Genomic DNA, 21,802 nt, shown 5'->3' on the forward strand with positions numbered 1-21,802 from the left:
GCTGAGCACATGCCCTTCTCCCATGTGCAAAGGCCAGTGGGGACACATGGGGGAGGGGAAACACAGCAGATACAGCATGCATGTCCATGCACACACATGCACACAGGCGCATACAATGTGAAGCTCAGACACCAAATTCAGACACATGCAACCATGAAGACCGCTACACGTCACATCCTGGGCGGGCAGACCTGGACATACACAGGCACACACACACACACACCAGGAAGAGGCCAGACTGGAACTGGAGGGTGGTGAGGAGAGGAGCTGACTGGGCTGCAGGGATGGAGGCAGTGCAGGAGGCAGGCGGCACAGGAGCGAGCTGCTCTTCACAATACAATCGCCGTCTGTTGTTATAGCAACTCAGCCCCCAAATCGTGAAACGGATATTACAGCCTCAAGAGGGGGAAGGGCGGAGGGGGCTGAGGACAGAAGGAGGGGCAGGGGGGCACTCGATGCAGAGACAGGGCTGGGGGGCCCAACACAGGGTAGGCCTGCAGGAGAGATATGACCAGGAAAGAGAAGGGAGTGACCCAAAATAAAGAATAGGCCAGGGGGAGTGGGGTCTCAAAGCAGGGATGGATGTGATGTGGGGAAACCCTGGGGTGGGGGGCCGGGGCACTCATGGGGGAACTGAGGCCACTGCCAGGCCCGCAGATACTGTGCTTTGGAGTTGAAGGTGCTCAGGTCTCCACCCCTAGGACAATCCCACAGCTGCTGTGGGACACTTCCCAGTTTGGGGGACTGAGGAGGTAGTTCCCATTGTCAGGACTGCTGTCTGGAGTCTCCTGATTCCAGGGGCAGCCCGGCCCAGCTTCAGAACCTTTAGTAAACTCCCAGACCAGCCTTAGAAGTGGCCTTAAGCCTTCTTCAGGTAGCAGTGACCCCCAAAACCTCCGTGCTGCAGGCTCAGGAGGGAAGAGCTGGGTTGGGAGAAGCCGCCACCGGAGGCTGAAAGCAGGATCGATATGCATTTCCTCTGGAAGTCACTGTCCTTCCGGCTGGCAGCAGCACCAGGCCAGGAGGCTGCAAGGCCGAGGAGTGCAGCCCCCGCCCTGAGGCACAAGCCCAGCAGGGCCCTCGGACTGCCCAGGGCCCTCCCTCCCTTCCCCCACAGCCAGCAACTCTGCGCTGCCCCTTTCCCTCCCACGATTCCTGCAGTGAGGGCCCTGTTACTGGAAGCGTCCAAGCAGGGGCTGAAAGACCCCTGTCCAGCAAGGGAATTTCGGCCATGGGCTGAAGGCTTTGGGTATGCATGACCACTGGCCCTGCAATTCTCGGGTGCAAAGACCTACTAGTTTCAAGTTTTAGATGTCCAAGGATCTGGTCTCCTCAAGATCCTAGACCCTCCCCAAGATTCTTATGTTCCAAGGTTTTCTGCTTCTAAGATTCTCTCCCCCAAGACTCCAGACACATGAGATTCCAGATTCCAGACCTCCCGAGTTTCTCTGGCTACAAAGTTCTAGCTCCCAAGATTGTCATCCTGTAAAGTATACCATCCCCCCACCCCCAGGGATTCTAGGCGCTGATGGTGAAGGTTAATTACACGGGCCTTTTTATTCCATCTGGAAAATACAAATATTCACAAGAGTCTGTACAACCTTAGGGACACCAGCCCTGGCCCTGCCCTCAGCTGCATGCCACCCTCATATCCCACCCCCAGCCCCAGCCTCCTGCCCCAGCACCCCCAGGCTCCCTGCTCTGGTTGAAGTATTTTCTCCAAGGCAGGAATGAGTCCTTGATCCAACCACAGCTGGGAAGACAAAAACAGGTTGTGAGGAAGACACCCCCGCCCAACAACAAGGTAGTAGCCCACCTGGCTTGGAGCCATTTGGATAAAGCACCCATTTCCCTGATACTCCCCACCCCCACCCCAGCCCTCAGTGGGGAGCTCTGGTGCCAGCTGTGGGAGGACTCACCATCTATTACAAGTGGATGTCAAACACCCCATCCTCCACCGTCTGTACCTCCTCCTCACGGATCTCTGCTGGGAGGGGGATTGCTGCAGAACACACTTCCAGGTCCCTGGGACTTCATCAACCCTTCCCCTCTCCACAGGAGGCATCCACATCATCCCAGAAGCAGACCCATCCACCAAAAATCAATTCCCCGCATGACCTAACGGCCCAATTTTTTTTTTTTTTTTTTTTTTTTTTTTTTTTTTTTTTTTGAGACAGAGTCTCTCTCTGTCGCCCAGGCTGGAGTGCAATGGCACAATCTCGGCTCTCTGCAACCTCCACCTCCCAGCTTCAAGCGATTCTCCTGCCTCAGCCTCCCAAGTAGCTGGGATTACAGGCGCCTGCCACCACACCTAGCTAATTTTTGTATTTTTGTATTGTAGAGATGAGGTTTTGCCATGTTGGCCAGGCTGGTCTCCAACTCCTGACCTCAGGTGATCCACCCACCTTGGCTTCGCAAAGTGCTGGGATTACAGGCATAAGCCACCATGCCTGGCCTCAGCCCAATTTTTGAGGCTCTTTTTCTATGTTTTTGTTTTGCCACAGCTTTTTCAGCCACAGATTTGTCAGCGCAGTTTGCTTAAATGTCAATTTTGTGTGTATTTCACATTTTAGACCCCAGCACTTCTGGAAGGCTCAATGCAAATGGATTTATCTCATCTATTTTTGAGGATGTATGCCTTGTGCCTGCCTGTTTTTTGAGGACTTATGCCAACCCAAACAGTTGTGATCAACTACCTCAGACCCCAGTTTAACATAGTTGTTCGGACTGTTCTCAGCAAAATAATCATTTGTCCAGTTGCCATTCAGCAAACTGACCTAAAACCATCAAAGACCCCAAGAGAGCTGCCAGGACATTATCAGGGCAAGGCACTTTCCCCAGAAGAGCCTCCAGAGCAGCCAGAAAGGGAAAGGCAAGCCAATGGCTCATATAACACCTTCTCCAATCCTTCGTTAACCCCTCCAACAAAATAAGACTGTAACTGGAATCTTGAAGCCTCTTTTGCTTTTATACCTCTTTATAAATTAAGGTCTCTCTCCTCAGCCTCAGAAGGTCCAGGGCTTCCTGGCCACTTTATGGCACCCTTACCTGTCCCTTCTTTATTTTATTTTTTTTCCGAGACAGAGTCTCGCTCTGTCGCCCAGGCTGGAGTGCAGTGGCGCGATCTCAGCTCACTGCAAGCTCCGCCTCCCGGGTTCATGCCATTCTCCTGCCTCGGCCTCCCGAGTAGCTGGGACTACAGGTGCCCGCCACCACGCCTGGCTAATTCTTTATTGTATTTTTAGTAGAGACGGGGTTTCACCGTGTTAGCCAGGATGGTCTCGATCTCCTGGCCTCGTGATCCGCCTGCCTCAGCCTCCCAAAGTGCTGGGATTACAGACGTGAGCCACCGCGCCCGGCCTGTCCCTTCTTTATTATCCCACCACAAAAAGAGAATTATGCACTTTGGAATGGCTTCCATCCTGTGTTCTTTGCCCCAGTGGCCCGCATCCCTCCCTCCACAGGCCAGTACAGAATGACTCCCTCTTACCTGGAGGCCTGGAGCCTCGCCTGCCAGGGCGGGGCAGAGAGAAGCTGAAGGCGCGGTGATGGTGGCTGTGCGTGGGTGAGGGTGAGGGTGCAGACCCCTCCAGGCTCACACTCTGGGCCCTGCGCCGACACTCGACTGACAAGCGATCCTTGCACTGCTTGTGGCAGTTCACACCACAGGCTGGGGGAGGGCAAATGGAGAGCCAACCAGGGCCATTGGTCAGAATACCCTCCATCCCATCCTGCAGGCTTGCGCCCCCCCCACCAGGAAACTTTGTTCCTGAGCAGCTGCGCCACCAAAATAAGAGTCTCCTTCCAAAGTGTTCTCCTCCTCCTAATTGTCAGTCTATGCCTTCTCCCATGTTCTCTGTTCCTGGGCAGCTGCCTCATCAAAATAAATGGCCTCTTAAAGGCCACTCCCTTCACATCAATCATCTTGAGCCTCTGATTTTGTGGGGTTTTGGTTTTGGGTTTTTTTTTTTTGGGAGGGGGACAGAACCCTCTCTGTTGCCCAGGCTGGAGTGCAGTGGTGTGATCTCGGCTCACTGCAAACCCCGCCTCCCAGGTTCAAGCGATTATCATGCCTCAGCCTCCCAAGTAGCTGGGATTACAGGTGGGTGCCACCACGCCCAGGTATTTTTGTATTTTTAGTAGAGGCAGGGCTTCGCTGTGTTGGTCAGGCTGGTCTCGAACTCCTGACCTCAGGTGATCTGCCCGCCTCGGCCTCCCAAAGTGCTGAGATTACAGGCTTGAGCCACCATGCCCGGCCATGCGCCTCTGATTTTAAGGTACTTCACTCCTTGGCAATTGCCCCACCAAAATAGTAACTCTCCCAGAAAACAAACAAACACTGCCCAGCAGCCCTTCCAGTCATTCCGTCTCACCTCGGCATTTGAGGCCCTGCTTGTAGATGCCCAGGATCTGCAATAGAGGAGGGGCCGTGGTGGGAGAAGGGATTTAGATCTACTTCTTCCTTCTTGAGGGTGAGACTAGGGCTTTAGAGCCTGCCTCAGGGCCAGGGGCAGAACCACAGGAGGAGAGGCAAATGGAATTAACCAAGTTTTCCTGGCTTGAGAAAAGGCTTCCGCAGAGGTGGGGCCAGAAGGGTGGGCGGGGCCGGGGCTGGAGGGGCGTGGCTTGGGCCGTGAGCCGGGAAAGGGGCTCTCACCAGGGCTTTGCAGTGGCGGCAGGCGACGGGGCGCAAGGAGTTGCTCTCCTGGAAGTTGTGTACGAAGCCCATGCGGCCCCCCAACACAGAGCTGGAGCGCAGGAAATAGGAGACCATCTCCTCCCTGCTGATGCAGCCATCCCTGTGGGGAGTCGAGGGGGCGCCTCAGCTCGGGCCCTCCCCAGAACCATCCACCGCTGGCCTAACCCACCCCACTGTTCCCAGTGTCCTCATGGAACTCCTGATTTTGGACTCCTGGTGCAGAGTAAAGAAAAGGCGGCACTGGACTAGGGGTCAGGCAGATGTGGGAACTGCCGCTAACCAGTGTGTGGTCTTGGACCAGTCCCTTTCCCTGGGTTCCTTCTCAGAACAGTGGCCTGTCCTGCTCACTTCACACTTGGTGTGCAAACTAAAAGGACTGTGTACTTTCCATGGAACCATCAGCTTCGGGCTCCCGAAGTGTACTGTGTGCAACACCAGTCGGGAGCCCCGAGCAGGGAGAACTCTCTAATTAGAGTTCTGGGACCAGGAGAGATTGGGAGAAATCGCATCCCTCTCTCTCCTGCATCATCCTGCTGGAAAGACACCTGTAAATCCAGGGTTTCCCACATAACCCAGTGCTTTCCGCAGAAGCCCTTTTTCACCTATGAATACATTTTAGGGAAAGAATGAGCATGTGTTCTAGACACAGACCTCAGTTCAAATCACAGCTCTACTTCCCTGCCTCTTGACCCGTAGCGGAGTAATCTCCCTGTCCCTCCGTTTCCTTATCTATAAATGGGTGTAATGATCATTCCTACATTTCATAGGATTTTGGTGAGGATTAAATTAGATAATGCATGTGAAGTTGTACGACAGTGTCTGCACAGATAGGAGGGTCCTCAGCCACCAAGTGCTATTCCCATCGGGACTGGCCCTCGCTTGAGACTCCCACCTGCTTATGAGGGGGCTCATAATGTGTGATCCAGGTGGTCCTTCAAATCAAGGGAGCATTAGGATAACTGGCCATTTGAAAAAAATATAGGGCCGAGCACAGTGGCTTACACCTGTAATCCCAGCACTTTGGGAGGCCGGGGCAGGTGGATCACGAGGTCAGGAGTTCGAGACCAGCCTGGCCAACATGGCAAAACCCCGTCTCTACTAAAAATACAAAAAATTAGCCAGGCATAGTGGCGGGCACCTATGATCCCAGCTACTCGGGAAGCTGAGGCATGAGAACCACTTGAACCTGGGAGGTGGAGGTTGCAGCGAGCCCAGATCATGCCACTGCACTCCAGCCTGGGTGACACGGCAAGTGACCCTATCTCAAAAAGAAAAGAAAAAAATATAAGCCTACCCGGGAGGTGGAGGTTGCAGTGAGCTGAAATCACATCATTACACTCCAGCCTGGGCAACAGAGCAAGACTCCGTCTCAAAAAAAAAAAAAATACAAGCCTACATTCTTCATACTGTGCATGAAAACTAAATTCTCACTGTTCTCACTGGACTTTTTGTAAACACTCATGCAAAAAATAAAATTATAAAATTATCTGAAAAGATATAAGACAGGGCGGGCAAGGTGGCTCACGCCTGTAATCCCAGCATTTTGGGAGGCCAAGGCAGTCGGATCACTTGAGGTCAGGAGTTCAAGACCAGCCTGGCCAACACGGTAAAAACCTGTCTCTACTAAAAATACAAAAATTAGCCACGCATGGTCGTGGGCACGTATAATCCCAGCTACTCGGGAGGCTGAAGCACGAGAATTACTTGAACCTGGAAGGTGGAGGTTGCAGCGAGCCAAGGTCATGCCACTGCACTCCAGCCTGGGTGACACGGCAAGAGACCCTGTCTCAAAAAAAAAAAGAAAGAAAGAAAAGATATAAGATAATAATTTTATAATCTTGAGGGGCTGAGGGCCTTTCTACACACAACACAAATCCGAGAAGCCAGAAAGGAAAAGATTGACATATTAAGCACACAAAAGTTTTTAAATTTTATATGGAAAAAGACAACATAAATGACAGACAGGGAGAAAATATTTGCAAACACATTCAACAGCAAAGGGTTAATATCCATTAACAGAGATTCTAAAAATCAATGAGAAAAAGACCAACAAACCCAGTAGAATAATGGACAAGGAATCTGAACAGGCAATTGACAGAAGAAATAAATGGCCAATAAACATATGAAAAGATACCCTACCCCCATTAGTATTAAAGAAATGCAAATTTAACCAAGATACCATTTGCCAACGAGACTGGCAAAATTGTGAAGCTTTTTATAGCATCCACTGTTGGCGAGGAAGTTGGGAAGCAGGCACTTGTACGCTGCTGATGGGGGTGCAAACTGGTACAACCTTGTCTGAGGTCAGTTTGGCAGTCTCTCTCCTAATTTAGAATGTGCATATCTTTTGATCCAATTATCCCATTTCTAGGAATTTCTCCTACAGAAATACTGGCCTGAGTGGATCAGTAAAAGGACGTTCATGGCAGCCTGGCATACAATCATAGTGAAAAACTGGAACAGTCTTAACTGTCCATCAGCAGGAGGATGGTTAGGGAAATGATGGACTAACCACACAGTGGAATACTCTGCAGCTGTTCTAATGAATGAGGTAGTTCTACATGAATCCACATGGAAAAATGTCTGTGATCAAGGGTTAAGTGGAAAACAAGCACAAAGATGAAAAAAAACCAAAAAGCAAGGCATGCAGTTCTGTCAAGATGGTGATTTTTAGGCCGGGTGCACGGTGGCTCATGCCTGTAATCCCAGCACTTTGGGAGGCTGAGGTGGGCAGATCACCTGAGGTGGGTGGATCACCTGAGGTGAGGTCAGGAGTTCGAGACCAGCCTGGCCAACATGGTAAAACTCCGTCTCTACTAAAAATACAAAAATTAGGCCAGGCGCGGTGGCTCACACCTGTAATCCCAGAACTTTGGGAGGCCGAGGCGGGCGGATCACCTGAGGTCAGAAGTTCAAGACCAGCCTGCGCAACATGGTGAAACCCCATCTCTACTAAAAATACAAAATTAGGCTGGGTGAGGTGGCTCACGCCTGTAATCCCAGCACTTTGGGAGGCTGAGGTGAGCGGATCACGAGGTCAGGAGATCGAGACCACGGTGAAACCCTATCTCTACTAAAAATACAAAAAATTAGCCGGGCGCAGTGGCAGGCGCTTGTAGTCCCAGCTACTGCGGAGGCTGAGGCAGGAGAATGGCGTGAACCTGGGAAGCAGAGCTTGCAGTGAGCCGAGATCGCGCCACTGCACTCCAGTCTGGGTGACACAGCAAGACTCTGTCTCAAAAAAAAAAAAAAATACAAAATTAGCCAGGCATGGTGGCAGGTGCCTGTAATCCCAGCTACTCGGGAGGCTGACACAGGAGAATCGCTTGAACCCAGGAGGTGGAGGTTGCAGTGAGCTGAGATCACGCCACTGTACTCCAGCCTGGGCAACAAAGAGCGAAAACTCCGTCTCAAAAAAAAAAGAAAAAGAAAAAAAAATTAGCCGGGTATGGTGGCGGGTGCCTGTAATCTCAGCTACTCGGGAGGCAGAGGCATGAGAATTACCTGAACCTGGGAGGCAGAGGCTGCAGTGAGCCAAGATCACACTATTGCACTCCAGCCTCAGCGACAGAGTGAGACTCTGTCTCAAAAAAAAGAGAGGGTGATTTAAAAAAAAAAAAAGAAAAAAGAGAACCCGCTACAAGTACCTAGATGCTGCATAAAGATGTATCAACAATTGCTGTAAATGCATAGATAATTTTATAAGAAAGAAATGGAAACACCCAAGTTCCAGAAACAAAGACGGAGCTTTACAATGAAGCGGTGAGCTGGGCCTGGTCCTGGGAGCCGGTGCTGGTCTCCCTCCTGCCGAACCAGGTGCTAGGTTTTGATACCCAACCAGGGCTTCCCCCTCACCAACACACACACACACACACACACACACACACACACACACACACACACACAGCCTGGGGCCTGCAGGAGGTGGAGGGTTAAGGCTGAGACCGCTGCATGAAGCTGAGGCCTCCATCGTCTCAAAGGGTCATTCTCACTGAAAAGGTGGTCTAGATAAAAATCCACCCACCAACCCAGGGAGAAAACATGGAACTCAACTACCTCTGCCTAAAATCTGGGAGAAGAAATAAAGCAGCTATGATAAAAGCCACAAGCAGAACTGGATTTATACTCTAATCCTGTTTGTCCATGAAACAGACACCAAACAAACAAAATCTCTATCAATGTGCACCTGCCTGGGAAAAGAAGACTGGAAGAACCCACATACTGCCAAGCTTAGTATTGTTAACAGTGTTTAATCATGGCAACTTCTACCCGTGGAAAAGGAAAGAGGGGATTTTCATTTCTTCCTTTTTTTTCTTTCTTTTTTTTTTTTTTTTTTTTTTTTTTTGTTTTTTTTTTTTTTTTTTTTTTTGATGGGGGTGGTCTCGCTCAGTCACCCAGGCTGAATGAAGTGCAGTGGTGTGATCACAGCTCACTGCAGTCTCAACCTCCTGGGCTCAAGGGATCCTCCTGCCTCAGCCTCCTGAGTAGCTGGGACTACAGGCACGTGCCACCCACGCCCAAAAAAAATTTTTTTAGGCTAGGAGCAGTAGCTCATGCCTGTAATCCTAGAACTTTGGGGGGCCGAGGCAGATGGATCACTTGAGGTCACGAGTTCGAGACCAGCCTGGCCAACATGGTAAAACCCCATCTCTGCTAAAAATACAAAAATTAGCCAGGCGCAGTGGTGCATGCCTGTAATCCCAGCTACTCAGGAAGCTGAAGCAGGAGAATCACTTGAACCCAGGAAGTGGAGGTTGCAGCGAGCCGAGATTGTGCCACTGCACTCCAGGCTGGGCAACAGAGTGAGACTCTGCCTCAAAAAACATAATAATAATTTTTGTAGAGACAGGGTCTTACTATATTGCCCAGGCTGGGCTCAAACTCCTGGCCTGAATTGATCCTGCCACCTCAGTCTCCCAAAGTGCTAGGATTACAGGTGTGAGCCACTGCACCTGGCCTCTCACTTCTTACTTTAAACACTTTGTTCACTATAAATTTATTTTACTACCTAGATTTTATTTTACCATGGATTTTTGTAACATGGAAATAAAAAACAACAGATTTTTGAAATACAGTTAACATTAAAAAATAAATCAACCTGAGATGGACTTTAAATTTTGAATGGAGTTTTGTCTGCTCAGCAAAAATAGGGCATGAATCTGGCTTCAGGAGGCATGTTTAACCCACTTCAGAGAACCAGCTGTTTTTCCAAACTGTCAGCATATGAACTGTTGATAAGCAACTGGGTACTGCTAATTACAAACCTTTCTTATCTATTCATTAGATCAGACTATCCAGGAGCTCAAGTTGCCCACACTTCTTGACAGCTGTGAGCTCCACAAATAAAACAGCACTTCTGTAGCCACAGTCCCCAGGTCACAGTCTTTGCAAGACTCAGGTGGAGCCCCCCATCTGTCTGAATTTGTGAGATACCACTGCGCCTCCACAGCTGGCAGCCTCTCCTCCCCACAAGAGTAATGCCCCTTCCCACACTGGCAGCTTCCCAGGCCAAGATCGTCTGGCTCAGTGACCTCATCTTGGACACAAGAAACTGAACCCCAGGCAGAAGTGAGCTGGGTTGCCTTCCCTCTCCCCCAGGTCCCCAGCCCTCCTCACTGGTTCTGGTCGAGGTCCCCAAAGGCGCTGAGGTAAGGGAAGTTCCCACGGATGATCTGGAATTCTTCCTGTGAGATGTGGCCATCCCCATCGACGTCAAAGTTCCGGAACACAGACTGGGGCACACAGAGGGACACGCAGAGCCGGAAGAGGGGAGAGTAAAGGGGACATCAGGTCCTGTCCCTTCCCACGTTCCCAGTCCATTTGATGAGGTGTGTCTCAGAGAGGTCTCTGACACCACCCCCATTCCATACCTCCACCCCCACCCTACCCAGGGGCACCTCAGCCCCATGCAGCTGGCCTGCCAGGCCCTGTGACTCCTGGGGGCTGAGTGCTGGGTCTTGAACAGGACACTCATGCTGGCTTCCAGGGCAGTGCTCCGGCAAACTGGCCTCTGCCCACACACTGCTCAGGCTCCGCAGAAGCTCACCTCCACCATCTTCTCGATGTGCTCCACCACGAGGGCCTGATCCAGCTTGGGTTTGGCAGCCGAGGTCCACTCCTCCAGCACCGGGGGCCGGGGTGGTGGGGTGCAACTCGTGGGGCTGGTTGGCTACGGAAATGGTCAGGCCTGAGCTAGGGCCAGAGGCAGGGGGAGCCCAGAGCCCTGGGGAACAGAGAGGGGAATCCCTGGGAGAGGGAAGTCCGCCCAACACTACTGCCCTACCCCCAGGATGCCTCTGTCCTACAAGACAGATGGGTGAGGTGGCTGCTAAGAGCTCTTCCCGTCCTCACATCCTGGGATTCTCAGGAGGGAGGGGCAGAGAGGAGAGGAGGGAGTACCCCCTCACCGAGGACTTGGAGCGCGGCTCCCGCTGCAGGGACAGCTGGTACAGCTCATCCTCCATCTGATACTGATCCAGAGACACCTGGGACACACAGGTCTGATCACACCCACTGGCCCCTGCCCACGGCCACAGAGCCCAGGGCCAAAGGTCTACCTAGAGGCCACGGCTCAGCTCAGAGCTCGGGTCAGAAGCTAGACTCAGGACAAAGCCTGGCTTAGAACACAGCACAGCAACCCCACACCATCCCAGCGCGCAGATCAAACCACAGCATGGCCCCAAACCTTGAACACAACATATTGCCAAGATGTCAGGGAAGAAGCCAGGTCAGAACCCAGCCAGAAGCTCTGATTTTAACCGTGATCCCCTCCAGAGCCCAGAAGCAGCTAAGAATCCACTCCAAACCTTAACACTTAAGCCCCAGCCCAATGTCTAGAACCTTGTCTGGATCTAAACCAGAACACAACTCCCACCCTAGACCCCAAGACCAAGTGCAAAGCCAAGCCCAGAACTTCACTCCGAGCCCAGGGCCATGCTTAGAAACCACCCCTGCCCGCAGAACGCAGAGCTTGGCCCAGCCCTAGAACACAACCCATTGCCAGAACTCAACCCAGGACCCAGGCCCAGTTCAAACTGCCCACAGTCCACATACCAGCCTGGAGATCAGACCTCAGTCCACAGCCCCGACCAGAGCCTGGACCCCTCCTCAGAATCCACTCCAAACCCCAGAGCCCACGCTAGATCTCAGTTTCTTGGCCAGAACCCAGAGCCCCAGGCCACGCCCACAGCCAGGACCTGGGGAAACTGTCAACCCCTGGTGCCCAGCTCCCCACCTCCCTGCCCCCTGCTCCTCACCGTGAGCAGGCTCAACAGGTCAGGGTTGGCCTGTACTGGTGGCCGCAGGCTGGTCACCATGGCCAGCTCCTCCAGGATGCTAAAGAGCTGCTTCATCTTGGCCCCGTTGAGCCGGGTCCGGGCTGGGTCCAGCCAGTCAGGCAGTGCCAGCTGCAGGGCCACCAGGTCCTTGAGGTGCACACCCAGGATAGGGAAGCGGAAGCCCACACAGGCTGCCAGCCGACGCCGGTAGTTGCCATAGTTGCCTGTCGCCGTCACTAGTTCCGTGAGACCCTCCCAGAGCTAGGGACAAACGACAGAGGGGTCATACCCCCACAACTATCCTCCCTACCTCAGCCCTGGAAATGTAGGAGTGGGTGAGCAGGAGTCAGGGTCAGGGACAGGTGAAAGAGTAAAATCCTCCCTTACTGTCCCCCAGGACTGGCTCTCTCAGCCCCTGGGGATTGAATTCATTGCCATGAATTCAAGGCAATACTCACTGCCAAAAGCACCACACCTCAAAACCAGGCCTGGACGAAGGGTATCATCAACATTTAACAGGAGAAACAGAGGCTCAGGGAGGCAAGGCAGCACAGGACAATGACCTGGAAGAACATACTCAGCCACCCCGTCCAAACAGCAAAAACTGGAAAAACCAGCTGGGCGTGGTGGCTCACACTTGTAATTCCAGCACTTTGGGAGGCCAAGGCAGGTGGATCATGAGGTCAAGAGATGGAGACCATCCTGGCCAACATGGTGGAAACCTCATCTCTACTAAAAAAAAATACAAAAATTAGCCAGGTGTGGTGGTACATGCCTGTAGTCCCAGCTACTCGGGAGGCTGAGGCAGGAGAATCGCTTGAACCCGGGAGGCAGAGGTTGCAGTGAGTCAAATTAGCGCCACTGCACTCCAGCCTGGTGACAGAGCAAGACTCCATCTCAAAAAAAAAAAAAAAAAAAAGAAAAGAAAAGGAAAAACCCCAACATTCAACAATAGAATCAGTACATAAATTGGGGTAGGCTGGGGGCAGTGGCTCACACCTGTAATCCCAGCACTCGGGGAGGCTAAAGTGGGTGGATTGCTTGAGCTCAGGAGTTCAAGACCAGCCTCGGCAACATGGTGAAAGCCTGTCTCTACAAAAAATTAGCCAGACGTGGTGGCACGAGCCCATAATCCCAGCTACTCAGGAGGCTGAGGCACGAGAATCATGTAAACCCAGGAGACAGAGGTTGCAGTGATCTGAGATCTCGCCACTGCACTCCAGCCTGGATGACAGAGACTCCATCTCAAAAAAATAAATAAATAAATGAATTGGGGTAGACGTACAATACAATGTTATACGGCAATGAAGATGAAAAAAACAATTGCTCCACATAACAGAATGAAAAGACTCTCAGAACCATGTGGAATGAAAGAAGCAAGACATAAAATAACACAAACAACATTCCATTCATAGAAAGTTCAAAACAGACAACAAAAAGCCCCACATTGTTTTGGACCACATACCTACGTGGTGAAGCTATAAAGAAAAGCAAGATCATCATTGCAAAAGTCGTGGGGAGGGAGTTATGCTCTAAAGTGCTGGGCGCTTGGGGGCCTGGCAAGGTTCTATTTCCCAACCTGGGCAGTAGTTACACAGCGTTTTCTTTACAATTTTTCTTTAAACTATTCATAGGTTTTTATATACTTTTTTTTTAGATGGAGTCTCACTCTGTCACCCAGGCTGGAGTGCAGTGGCACGATCTTGGCTCACTGCAACCCTCCACCTCCTGAGTTCAAGCAATTCTCCTCCTGCCTCAGCCTCCCAAGTAGCTTGGATTACAGGCGCGTGCCACCACGCCTGGCTAATTTTTGTATTTTAGTAGAGATGGGGTTTCACCACGCTGGCCAGGCTGGTCTCAAACTCCTGACCTCACGTGATCCGCCCACCTCAGCCTCCCAAAGTGCTGGGATTACAGGCGTGAGCTACCACGCCCAGTCTCGTATGTTTTTATATACTTTTCTATATGTATATTACTCAATACTTCAAAATACTTCAAAAATAATAATAAATGAAGGAGAAAGAAAAGAAGAAAGTACGCCGGGCGCGGTGGCTCACGCTTGTAATCCCAGCACTTTGGGAGGCCGAGGCGGGCGGATCACGAGGTCAGGAGATCGAGACCACGGTGAAACCCCGTCTCTACTAAAAATACAAAAAAAAAATTAGCCGGGCGTGGTGGCGGGCGCCTGTAGTCCCAGCTACTCGGAGAGGCTGAGGCAGGAGAATGGCGTGAACCCGGGAGGCGGAGGTTGCAGTGAGCCGAGAGCGCCCCACTCCACCCCAACCTGGGCCACAGAACAAAACCCCCTCCTAAAAAAAAAAAAAAAAAAAAAAAAGAAAAGAAGAAAGTACAAGTGGCAAGGCACAATGGCTCAAGCCATAATCTCAGCACTTTGGGAGGCCAAGGCAGGCGGATCACTTGAGCCCAGGAGTTCAAGAACAGTCTGGGCAACATGGTAAAACCCCATCTCTAAAAAAAAAAAAAAAATTAATAACAATACAAAAATTAGCCAGGCATGCTGGCATACACCTGTAGTCCCAGATAGGAGGCTGAGGTGGGAGGATCGATTGAGCTCAGGAGTTCAAGGCCGCAGTGAGCTTGATTGCACCACTGAACTCCAGTCTGGAAAACCGAGAGAGACCCTGCCTTAAAAGAAAAAAAAAAAGTACTAGCTTTGGGGTCCATGACGGCCTGTGAGCCCCCACTCTGCTGTTGCCATTGTGCAAACTGAGAAAGGCACTTAACCCCTCTGAGCCTCCATTTCCGTATCTGTCAAATGAGGACAGCTGTGCCCAGCCCCCAGTGCTGCTGGGAGGACCCAGTGAAGACAGATCTGGGATGCACCGGCCCCTCCCCCGTCCCAGGCACCTTGATGGTCTCAGGGCTAACGTGGCTGTGGGTCTCCTTGAGGCGGGAGATGGAGCTGTGGCTCAGGCCCCCAACCACTGCCATCAGCGTGTTGAAGTTCTGCAGCTGCAGCAGCTTCTGGAAGGCAAATGGGGAGGGAGAGGCAGGGAGTCACTGAGTAGGCCAGCTTATCTAGAGAGAAGGCAATGGGTTAGGGGAAGGAAAGGGTTGGCCTGACTGGCATGTGGGGTGATTGGGAGACACAGGGAAGGAGGGGCAGGCACCTCTGCCACGTGGACAAAGTGTGTGATGACCAGGGCCCGCTGCGGGGCTGTGGGTTTGCTGAGGATCATGAGCTGCACCCACTGCGAGACACTGTTGAAGAGGGAGATGAACCGCTCCAGGACGGGGTTGTCCACAGTGCAGCCATGAGTCACGAAACTGTGATAGTCCTGAAACTGGGGGCAGGAGGAGTGGCCTCAGCAGCTTGCCAGCCTCTCCCCTCACTGATGGCCACTCCTCACCCTCCAGCTGACCTTCAGTGGTTACACTGAAACCCCTGATGCACCCTGTGACCCAGGCTACCCCAGGCACCCTGCCCTTCCTAGAACCCCCTTGCAGCCCACATTGGACCCCTGACCCCCCAACCCTCGGGCCGCACCAGGATCTTGCAGAAGGAGCGATACTCCAAGTAAGTGAGATGCTCCGCCAGCTCCATTGGCTCCAGGTGGTCAAACAACAGGGACATCTTGCGCTTTTTCTGTCCCACAGGGTTCCGCTGAGTCACCTGCCGCTTCCACTTGTAGGTAGGGCTGGGGAGGCAGGGGTAGTGAGCCCTTTACTGGACATGCGCATGCCTCGTGGCCCCCCACTCACACAGACACAGCATTCACGCTGACTGAGGACCTACATAACGCGAGGCACTGTCCTAGGCACGAATGTTCCCAGTCCCAGCAACTCCTCATCTCCCCCCAACCCGTCATGCACTCAACACACGTTTATGAACAACGTACTCTGTGCCAGGCACTGTGCTAGGCGCTGGGAATAGAGAGATGAGTAAGACACGGTTCCTGCCCTCGAGGAGCTCACAGTCTACTGAGGGAGACAGACACAGAAACACATGATCACAAAACAGCGTGACACATGTACAGAGGTCTTTGTACAGGAGTCTGTACAAAGTGCCATGGAGAACAGAGGAGGGAACGACAAATTCTACTCCGGAAGAGCCCCGAACCCTCAGAGCACATGGAGACTTCATGCCTGAGCTGAGTCTTGGTAACACGGAGGAGGCAGCAAGGGGGATGATATGAGCAGAGCACCATGGTGGGAAAGGACTCGGGAGCTCAGCCGACGGGGAGCCAACCCAACGCAGCTACAGGAGGAGGTGTGTGGGATGGGCGGTGGCAGTGGAAGATGAGGCAGGAACGCCAAGCTACCCAGAGGCATACTGAAGGCAATAGGGAGCCATGGAAGGTTTTTAAGCGAGAGAGCGACATGACCCTCACTCATTCAGTTCAACAGACATTTATTAAGCATAGATGGTATAGGATACTGAGTGCCCCCCAGCCCTCTGTGCTCCCCCCACGCACACGCTGTCTATGTCGATGAGGCTGCTGTGCCGCCGGTTCCCTTCTTGGTCTAGCAGAGCCTTCAGCTCCTTGATCTGCTCAGCCAGCTCGGGGTTCAAGTCAAACTCCGCTGGGAAGGCGGAGATCCAGTACCTGGAGGAGCGGGGAGTCACCCAAGATAGCCCTTCCCCCACCATCACCCAGCAGGCTGCAAGGAGCTATTTGAGATTGTAGTCACCTAAGCAAAAAGAGCCTCAAACTAAGGTTCCAGCTTTTTCCTTCTCCAAGTGTACATTAGACCCTTGAGACAACCACCCGCACTGCGCAGAAAAGAAAATTAAGGCCCAGACCCAGGAAGGGGTGAGCCTGTGACAGCACAGCCCACCCGGACAAGCCAGGGTTCAAACCCACTCCCAGAAGCAGCGCCCTGCCCCCTCCTCCAGGCCAGCCTGAAGCCAGAGAGAAGGGAGAAAGGGGAGGGGCTGGAGCCCCAGGGGAAAGACTCACCTGACCAGGTGGCACGTTTTCACCTGCAAGGAATTGGAGTTGTCCTTCCGGGATTGTTGGTAGGTGAAGGAGAGAGTTAAGGAGACCGCTTAACTCTAGAAAGGGAGGCCTGAGTGGAGGGAGGCTGGGGGCGGGGCCTGGTTCCAGGAGACACGTTCTAGGGATGGGGCCTGCGCTCTGCGGAGATGCTGGGGGTGAGGCCTGAGCTCTGGGAGGGGTTGGAGGTGGGGGTGGAGGACTAGGTGCTGAGGGAGGCTGAGAGCAGAGCCTGGGCTCTGGGAGAGATAGATGCACGGGGCGGACCCAGGCCTGGAGCAGGGGCAGGCCCTAGACTCTAGGGAGGAGGAGGGCAAGGCCTCGGCTGGGGACAGAGCCTGGGGACAGGGCCGAGTCGCCAGGAAGGGGCAGAGCCTAGGCCCTAGTTGGAGGCTGGGACGACGCCTGAGCTCTGGGATAAGGAACGGCCTATACTTAGGAGCGAGGCTTATTCTGCGCCTGGGCTGGGCAGAGGAGCTACGCATGGGCTCCGACGGCGGGGGCCTTGGCAAGGCCGGCGAAGGATATATGTGGAGCAGCTTGGCCGCCAGCTGAGAGGAGGGGATGTACCAGGGGTGCATCATGAGGAACATACGCACCAGCTGCGGGTCCCGCACCTTCCCGGAGTCATCTGACTCCGAAGGGTCAAAGACAGGTGGTTGAGCTGGGTCCGCAGCTACCATGCCTCATCCTCACCCCGCAACCCGCCAGGTATCGGCCCTTCGGGTGCACGCTCGACCCCGCCCACCTCCTGCTTGCCCAGGACTCCGAGAGCAGGAGGCAAATTAGAGAGGAAAAGTGTGGTGGGCGAGGGATAGGCAGGCCCTGAGGACTGGAGGAGGAGAGCGCCCGAGCCGCCCATCGTCCGGAGGGGAACCAGCTGGGGCGGAAGGAGCCTGGGTTCCCCGGGGTCAAGAATCCAGAGGTCATTTCCTGAGCGCTTGGGGGAAGGGGCACCCCTTCACCAGATAAGCTGCCCCCCATTAGCCGGAAACAGCTCCCAGGCCGGAGACAGCGAGTTCCTCCGGATTCCCCGGGAGACAGATAATGCCCCTCAAGTGTCAGAGTACCGGACCCGGCCCTCCCTTCGCCGCCGCTGGGGAAGGCTAGAGAAGGGAAACCTCATCTGTCTGAAGGGCGTGCATCTCTCTGCCCTGAGATGCGGAGGAGGCTTTCGTTAAAAGAGAATGCACGCTGCGGAGCTGGGTGGGTCCGGGCCAGGGCTGTGCACTGGACTGTGCCTGGGAGGCAGGGACCCGGGCTCAGACTCGGGGCTAGGCTCAGGCTCCGTGTGCCCTCCCGAGCCACTCACCGAAGGCTTCGATGCACCCGCGGAGCAGCTCCTCCACCGTGCAGCCCTTGTCCAGGTCCAGGGTGCCCGCCATGGCCGCCGGCGCGGGGTGGGCTGGGCCCAGGCTGCGCTCCGGGAGCCTCCCACCGGGCTCGGACCGAACCCCTGTCCCGGGAGAGGCAGAGCGGGAGTCTGCGGAGGCGCAGGCGGGGGAGCGGCTCCGCGGGCAGAAACGGGGCGGGGCGGGCACGCCCCCTGCTGGGCAGGGGCGGAGTTGTCCGCCGCGGCCACTCCCGGGGTTAAACGGTCTGGCCCGGGATGGTGCAACCCGCCAGTTGGGAAACGGACCCGCAGAGAGGCTTCCGGCCACCCTCGGAATCGCGGGAGGGCAGAGGGGCTTCACGAGGATGGGGACGAACCAAGATCCCAGGACTAGCTGGCGCCCAGCCCCCCGCAGGGCGCCTTCTCCTCGCGCTCTCACCCCAGAGGCACCTGCAGCACCCCGCAGCTCGGCTTTGCGCCCCTCCCGCTTCCCTCCCTCCACAGCCTCCCTTCCCCCGCAGGGTTATTTTGGGAACCCAGAGCCTGAGGGGACCTCGGAGGAATTTCTCCCTGGTATGGGAGGGGGAGGAGAGAACCCAGGCGTCCTGCCCGCCTCGACCCCTCCCGGGAGCCCGGGAAGGCGAGGCGGGGCTGCGGCAGCCCCCAGGGGCCTGCCCTAGGGGAGGCGGACTGGATGGGAGAGGAACATTCCTGGGGCGGGGGGAGCCCGCTGCGGCCAGGAAGCGTCAGCGGGAAGCCTGAGCCTGGGAACTGAGCGCTCCCAGGCCACCTCCGCAAAGGTCCCAGGGGTCCCGGCTCAGCTCGCCCAGAGGCCCTCTTCCTCCCTATCCCCGGCTCCTGACCCCGGCCCCGGCCCCGCACAGGCGAATTGTGAGCGCGCACGGAGCAGGGTGTCCAGAGGGGGGCGCTCGCGCCGAGGGTGGCCGGTGGGTGCATGACACCATTAGCAACTCCGGTCACTGGCAGGGTCATACGCACCCCGATAAGGGCAAACACTCCACACCCAAGTTATTCGTCGGAGGCCGGGGACCTACGTGGAGGTGTAGGCGCCCGCACTTACACGCACCGGGCCACAGGCACCGGCCTCCCATCCTCCGTCTCTCACACACAATGGCACCCACACCCTGTGCACACCTGCACGAAGAAACCCTCAGGCACACATACCCAGCTCGTCCACCCCAGAATGCAAACCCGCGGACGAGGTCGCCTCCTGGACTTGCTGTTCACTTGAGCCAGGCCAGCCTTGAGTCCCGCGGCCACACAGGCGCTGACATCCTCACACGTGTGCACACACGCAAGGCAGTGCCTCTCCACGCATGTACGCTCCCACACACATGCACACACCCCCATGGGTGCGCACGCCCATTCCGTCGCCCCCCTCCCATTTGCGGTGCAGGGCCCGCCCTGCGGCCCCAGCGCCCTGACTCCCCTCACTCCCAGATTTTGGCAGAGCCTTGCCCCACGGAAAGATACCCCGGCCCTACACATACTCTCCCAGGCTGGAGAACGGGGGGAGCTCCTGTACGGAGTTCTCAGGCGGACTTTTCCTAGGAGCCACCCAGAGCCGTCCCCACCTGGCTCTGCCGCTTCCTCGTGTGACCTTGAGAATCACTTGGCCTCTCGGAGCCTCAATTTTCTCATCTGTCGAATGGGGGTACGCGGGGGAGGGCCCCGCTGGAACGTGGCTGGGAAAAGCCGGGTGCACCGTGGAGGTCCTCCGCCCTCCAGGGATCCAGCGCGCCTTAGCTCTCGTGGCCGCTGCCCCCTCTCCCAGACCCTGGCCGCAGACTCCCCACCCAATCGCCGCCCCCAGCCCGCCCGCGCCGCCCTGGAGGGGGGTCGCTGGGGGCCGCGCCCTCCTTCGCCTGGCGCCCCGCCCGCGCTCGCCCACTCACTCTTGGGACCTGCCGCAAGGATCCCGCACCGGCCTGGCCGACCCCACCTCCGTGCGCTCCCGCCCGCCGGCCTCGCTGCGGCTGCGGCTCCCGCCCGCTCTCCACGCCGCGGCCCCGCTCCCCGCCGCCCCGCCCCCGCCCCCGCGCCAGGCCGCCCCCTCCCCCCTCCGCCCCTGCGCGGAGCTCCGCACCGCCGGCTGCGCCACCCCCACCGGGGGCTCCCTCTCGCCCCGCACGCAGCGGTCCCTGCGGCAGCTTAACCCCTCCCCTGCCACGCCGCCCGGGAGGCCAGGGCCACAGGCGGGGGGCTGCGCCACTGGCTGCCCCGAGGGTGGGCGGCCGGAGGCCCCGCCGCCCGGGACACGTAGGGGGGACCGAAACGAAGAGCCCCTCCCCCAACCCCGGACTCCCCAGTGCCCCCCGCCCTGCCTGGGTGTCGGGCGGAGGAAGCTGGGAGGGGCAGGAAGCGGACTGCGGTGGGGAAGGGGCGCCCCGCCCAGCCCCCAGCCCGGGTTCCTGTTTTCGAGACAAACCGTTCCCACGGGGCTAACCCGGCCCGGGACCGGGCGTCTTCCTGCAGGCAGCGGGAGGCACAGGCCTAGTGGAGGTCGGGGGCGTGGGGACAGCTGGTCCTTGAGGTAGTCTGGGGGAGGGGCTAGGACAAGATGGGAATATTTTGGGGAGAGGGGCCTGTGGGGAGCGAGGAATGAAATCGTGGCTACCTGGAGACGCGGCCTTGATATCTGGGAATGGGGGCGGGGGACCCAGTTTTCACACAGGAGGAACGGGGCCCCGGAAGCCTGGCTCCCCACAGGGCCGAATGGAAAGGGGCAGTCGCATGTGTCGGTGGGTTCTCCGCAGCTTGGAGACTGGAGGCCTGGCCAACAGGGAGGAACTTCGGAGGGGCAGCCGCAGGCGGTTGGGGTCCCCACTAGCCGGGCCTAGGAGAGCGGGTAACGGTTTCCGGCCATTTGGCTTCAAACACACTCACTGTGAAACCACCGACCCCAAACCTCCCTTCCGAGGCGTGCCCCTCCCAGCCTTGGGGCGGGGGATCCAGGACCGCCCCCGCACCTCAGTCTTGGTAATGTAAGACTTAGAAACAGGACCTTTCTGTTCCTCAGTTTCCCCATAATGAGGGCCTAGCCTAGGCGGTCTGCGAGTGTTCCCTGCCGTAACACTCCCCCGACTTTGGATCGAGCGTAGCCACCTGCTAAGAGACCCTTAAACGCCGCAGTAGGGCGGGGCTAAGGGCGGAGCCAAGAAGGCGCCGAGCATCCTCTGCTTCCTCCCCCTCCTGGGTCCTGCCCTCGACAGCGTGGATCCTCCGTGGTCCGGGAGGCCTCAGCCCAAGTCCCGGCTCCCAGCCCCGGTGGGCCCCACCCAGGCAGACGCCCCGCCCCCGGCCAGCCAGGCTGGCCGCTGACCTAGTATGGACACGGCCCTGGGAAGAGAGGCGTGGAGGGTGACGCCAGGAAAGGGGCTGGAGAGGCCTAGGCCCCGCCCCTACGGGTCGCCCCCTCCACCTCCCACCACCGCCCCCGCCGTGGGACGCACCTGCCGAGGGTGGAGGATAAGGGGGTGACTGCGCGGCTGCTGTTGAGCTCGCCAAGAGCTAA

At 55.9% G+C, this 21,802-nt stretch overlaps 1 protein-coding gene across 13 annotated transcripts; it reads right to left on the reverse strand.

Moving 5' to 3' along the window:
• Positions 1–1,532: 1,532 nt before the first annotated feature.
• RASGRP2 (RAS guanyl releasing protein 2) lies at positions 1,533–21,662 on the reverse strand. 13 transcript variants are annotated; one of them, XM_058438900.1, is made up of 18 exons: positions 21,394–21,489; positions 20,906–21,124; positions 18,247–18,390; positions 17,463–17,565; positions 16,899–16,961; positions 16,413–16,544; positions 15,485–15,635; positions 15,108–15,281; positions 14,845–14,961; positions 11,956–12,237; positions 11,107–11,184; positions 10,746–10,868; positions 10,316–10,431; positions 4,658–4,799; positions 4,374–4,410; positions 3,491–3,670; positions 1,920–1,984; positions 1,533–1,753 (listed from the first exon to the last, which is right to left on the reverse strand). In XM_058438900.1, exons 3-17 carry the CDS (start codon positions 18,317–18,319, stop codon positions 1,926–1,928), a joined length of 1,830 nt encoding a protein of 609 aa, XP_058294883.1. In that variant the 5' UTR covers positions 18,320–18,390; positions 20,906–21,124; positions 21,394–21,489; the 3' UTR covers positions 1,533–1,753; positions 1,920–1,925. The 13 variants fall into 13 exon arrangements, with proteins under 13 accessions (XP_058294883.1, XP_058294880.1, XP_032009196.1 ...); XM_058438897.1 differs by lacking the exon at positions 21,394–21,489 and adding an exon at positions 21,611–21,662 and having other exon boundaries at positions 1,556–1,753; positions 1,920–1,987; XM_032153305.2 differs by having other exon boundaries at positions 1,556–1,753; positions 1,920–1,987; positions 21,394–21,491.
• Between the last annotated feature and the right edge of the window lie 140 nt (positions 21,663–21,802).

This window comes from Hylobates moloch, unplaced genomic scaffold (assembly GCF_009828535.3).
Source record: "Hylobates moloch isolate HMO894 unplaced genomic scaffold, HMol_V3 SCAFFOLD_5, whole genome shotgun sequence".
NCBI lineage: Eukaryota > Metazoa > Chordata > Mammalia > Primates > Hylobatidae > Hylobates > Hylobates moloch.

What these genes read in the sequence shown, in the direction of transcription:
- RASGRP2 (XM_058438897.1), bottom strand. Translation starts at nt 18,319, where the DNA reads ATGGCGGGCACCCTGGACCTGGACAAGGGCTGCACGGTGGAGGAGCTG. An exon ending in AAAACGTGCCACCTGGTCAG is followed by an intron (nt 16,545 to 16,898) that starts GTGAGTCTTTCC and finishes CCGCTCCTCCAG; the next exon opens with GTACTGGATCTCCGCCTTCC. An exon ending in ACATCGAGAAGATGGTGGAG is followed by an intron (nt 10,432 to 10,745) that starts GTGAGCTTCTGC and finishes TGTGTGCCCCAG; the next exon opens with TCTGTGTTCCGGAACTTTGA.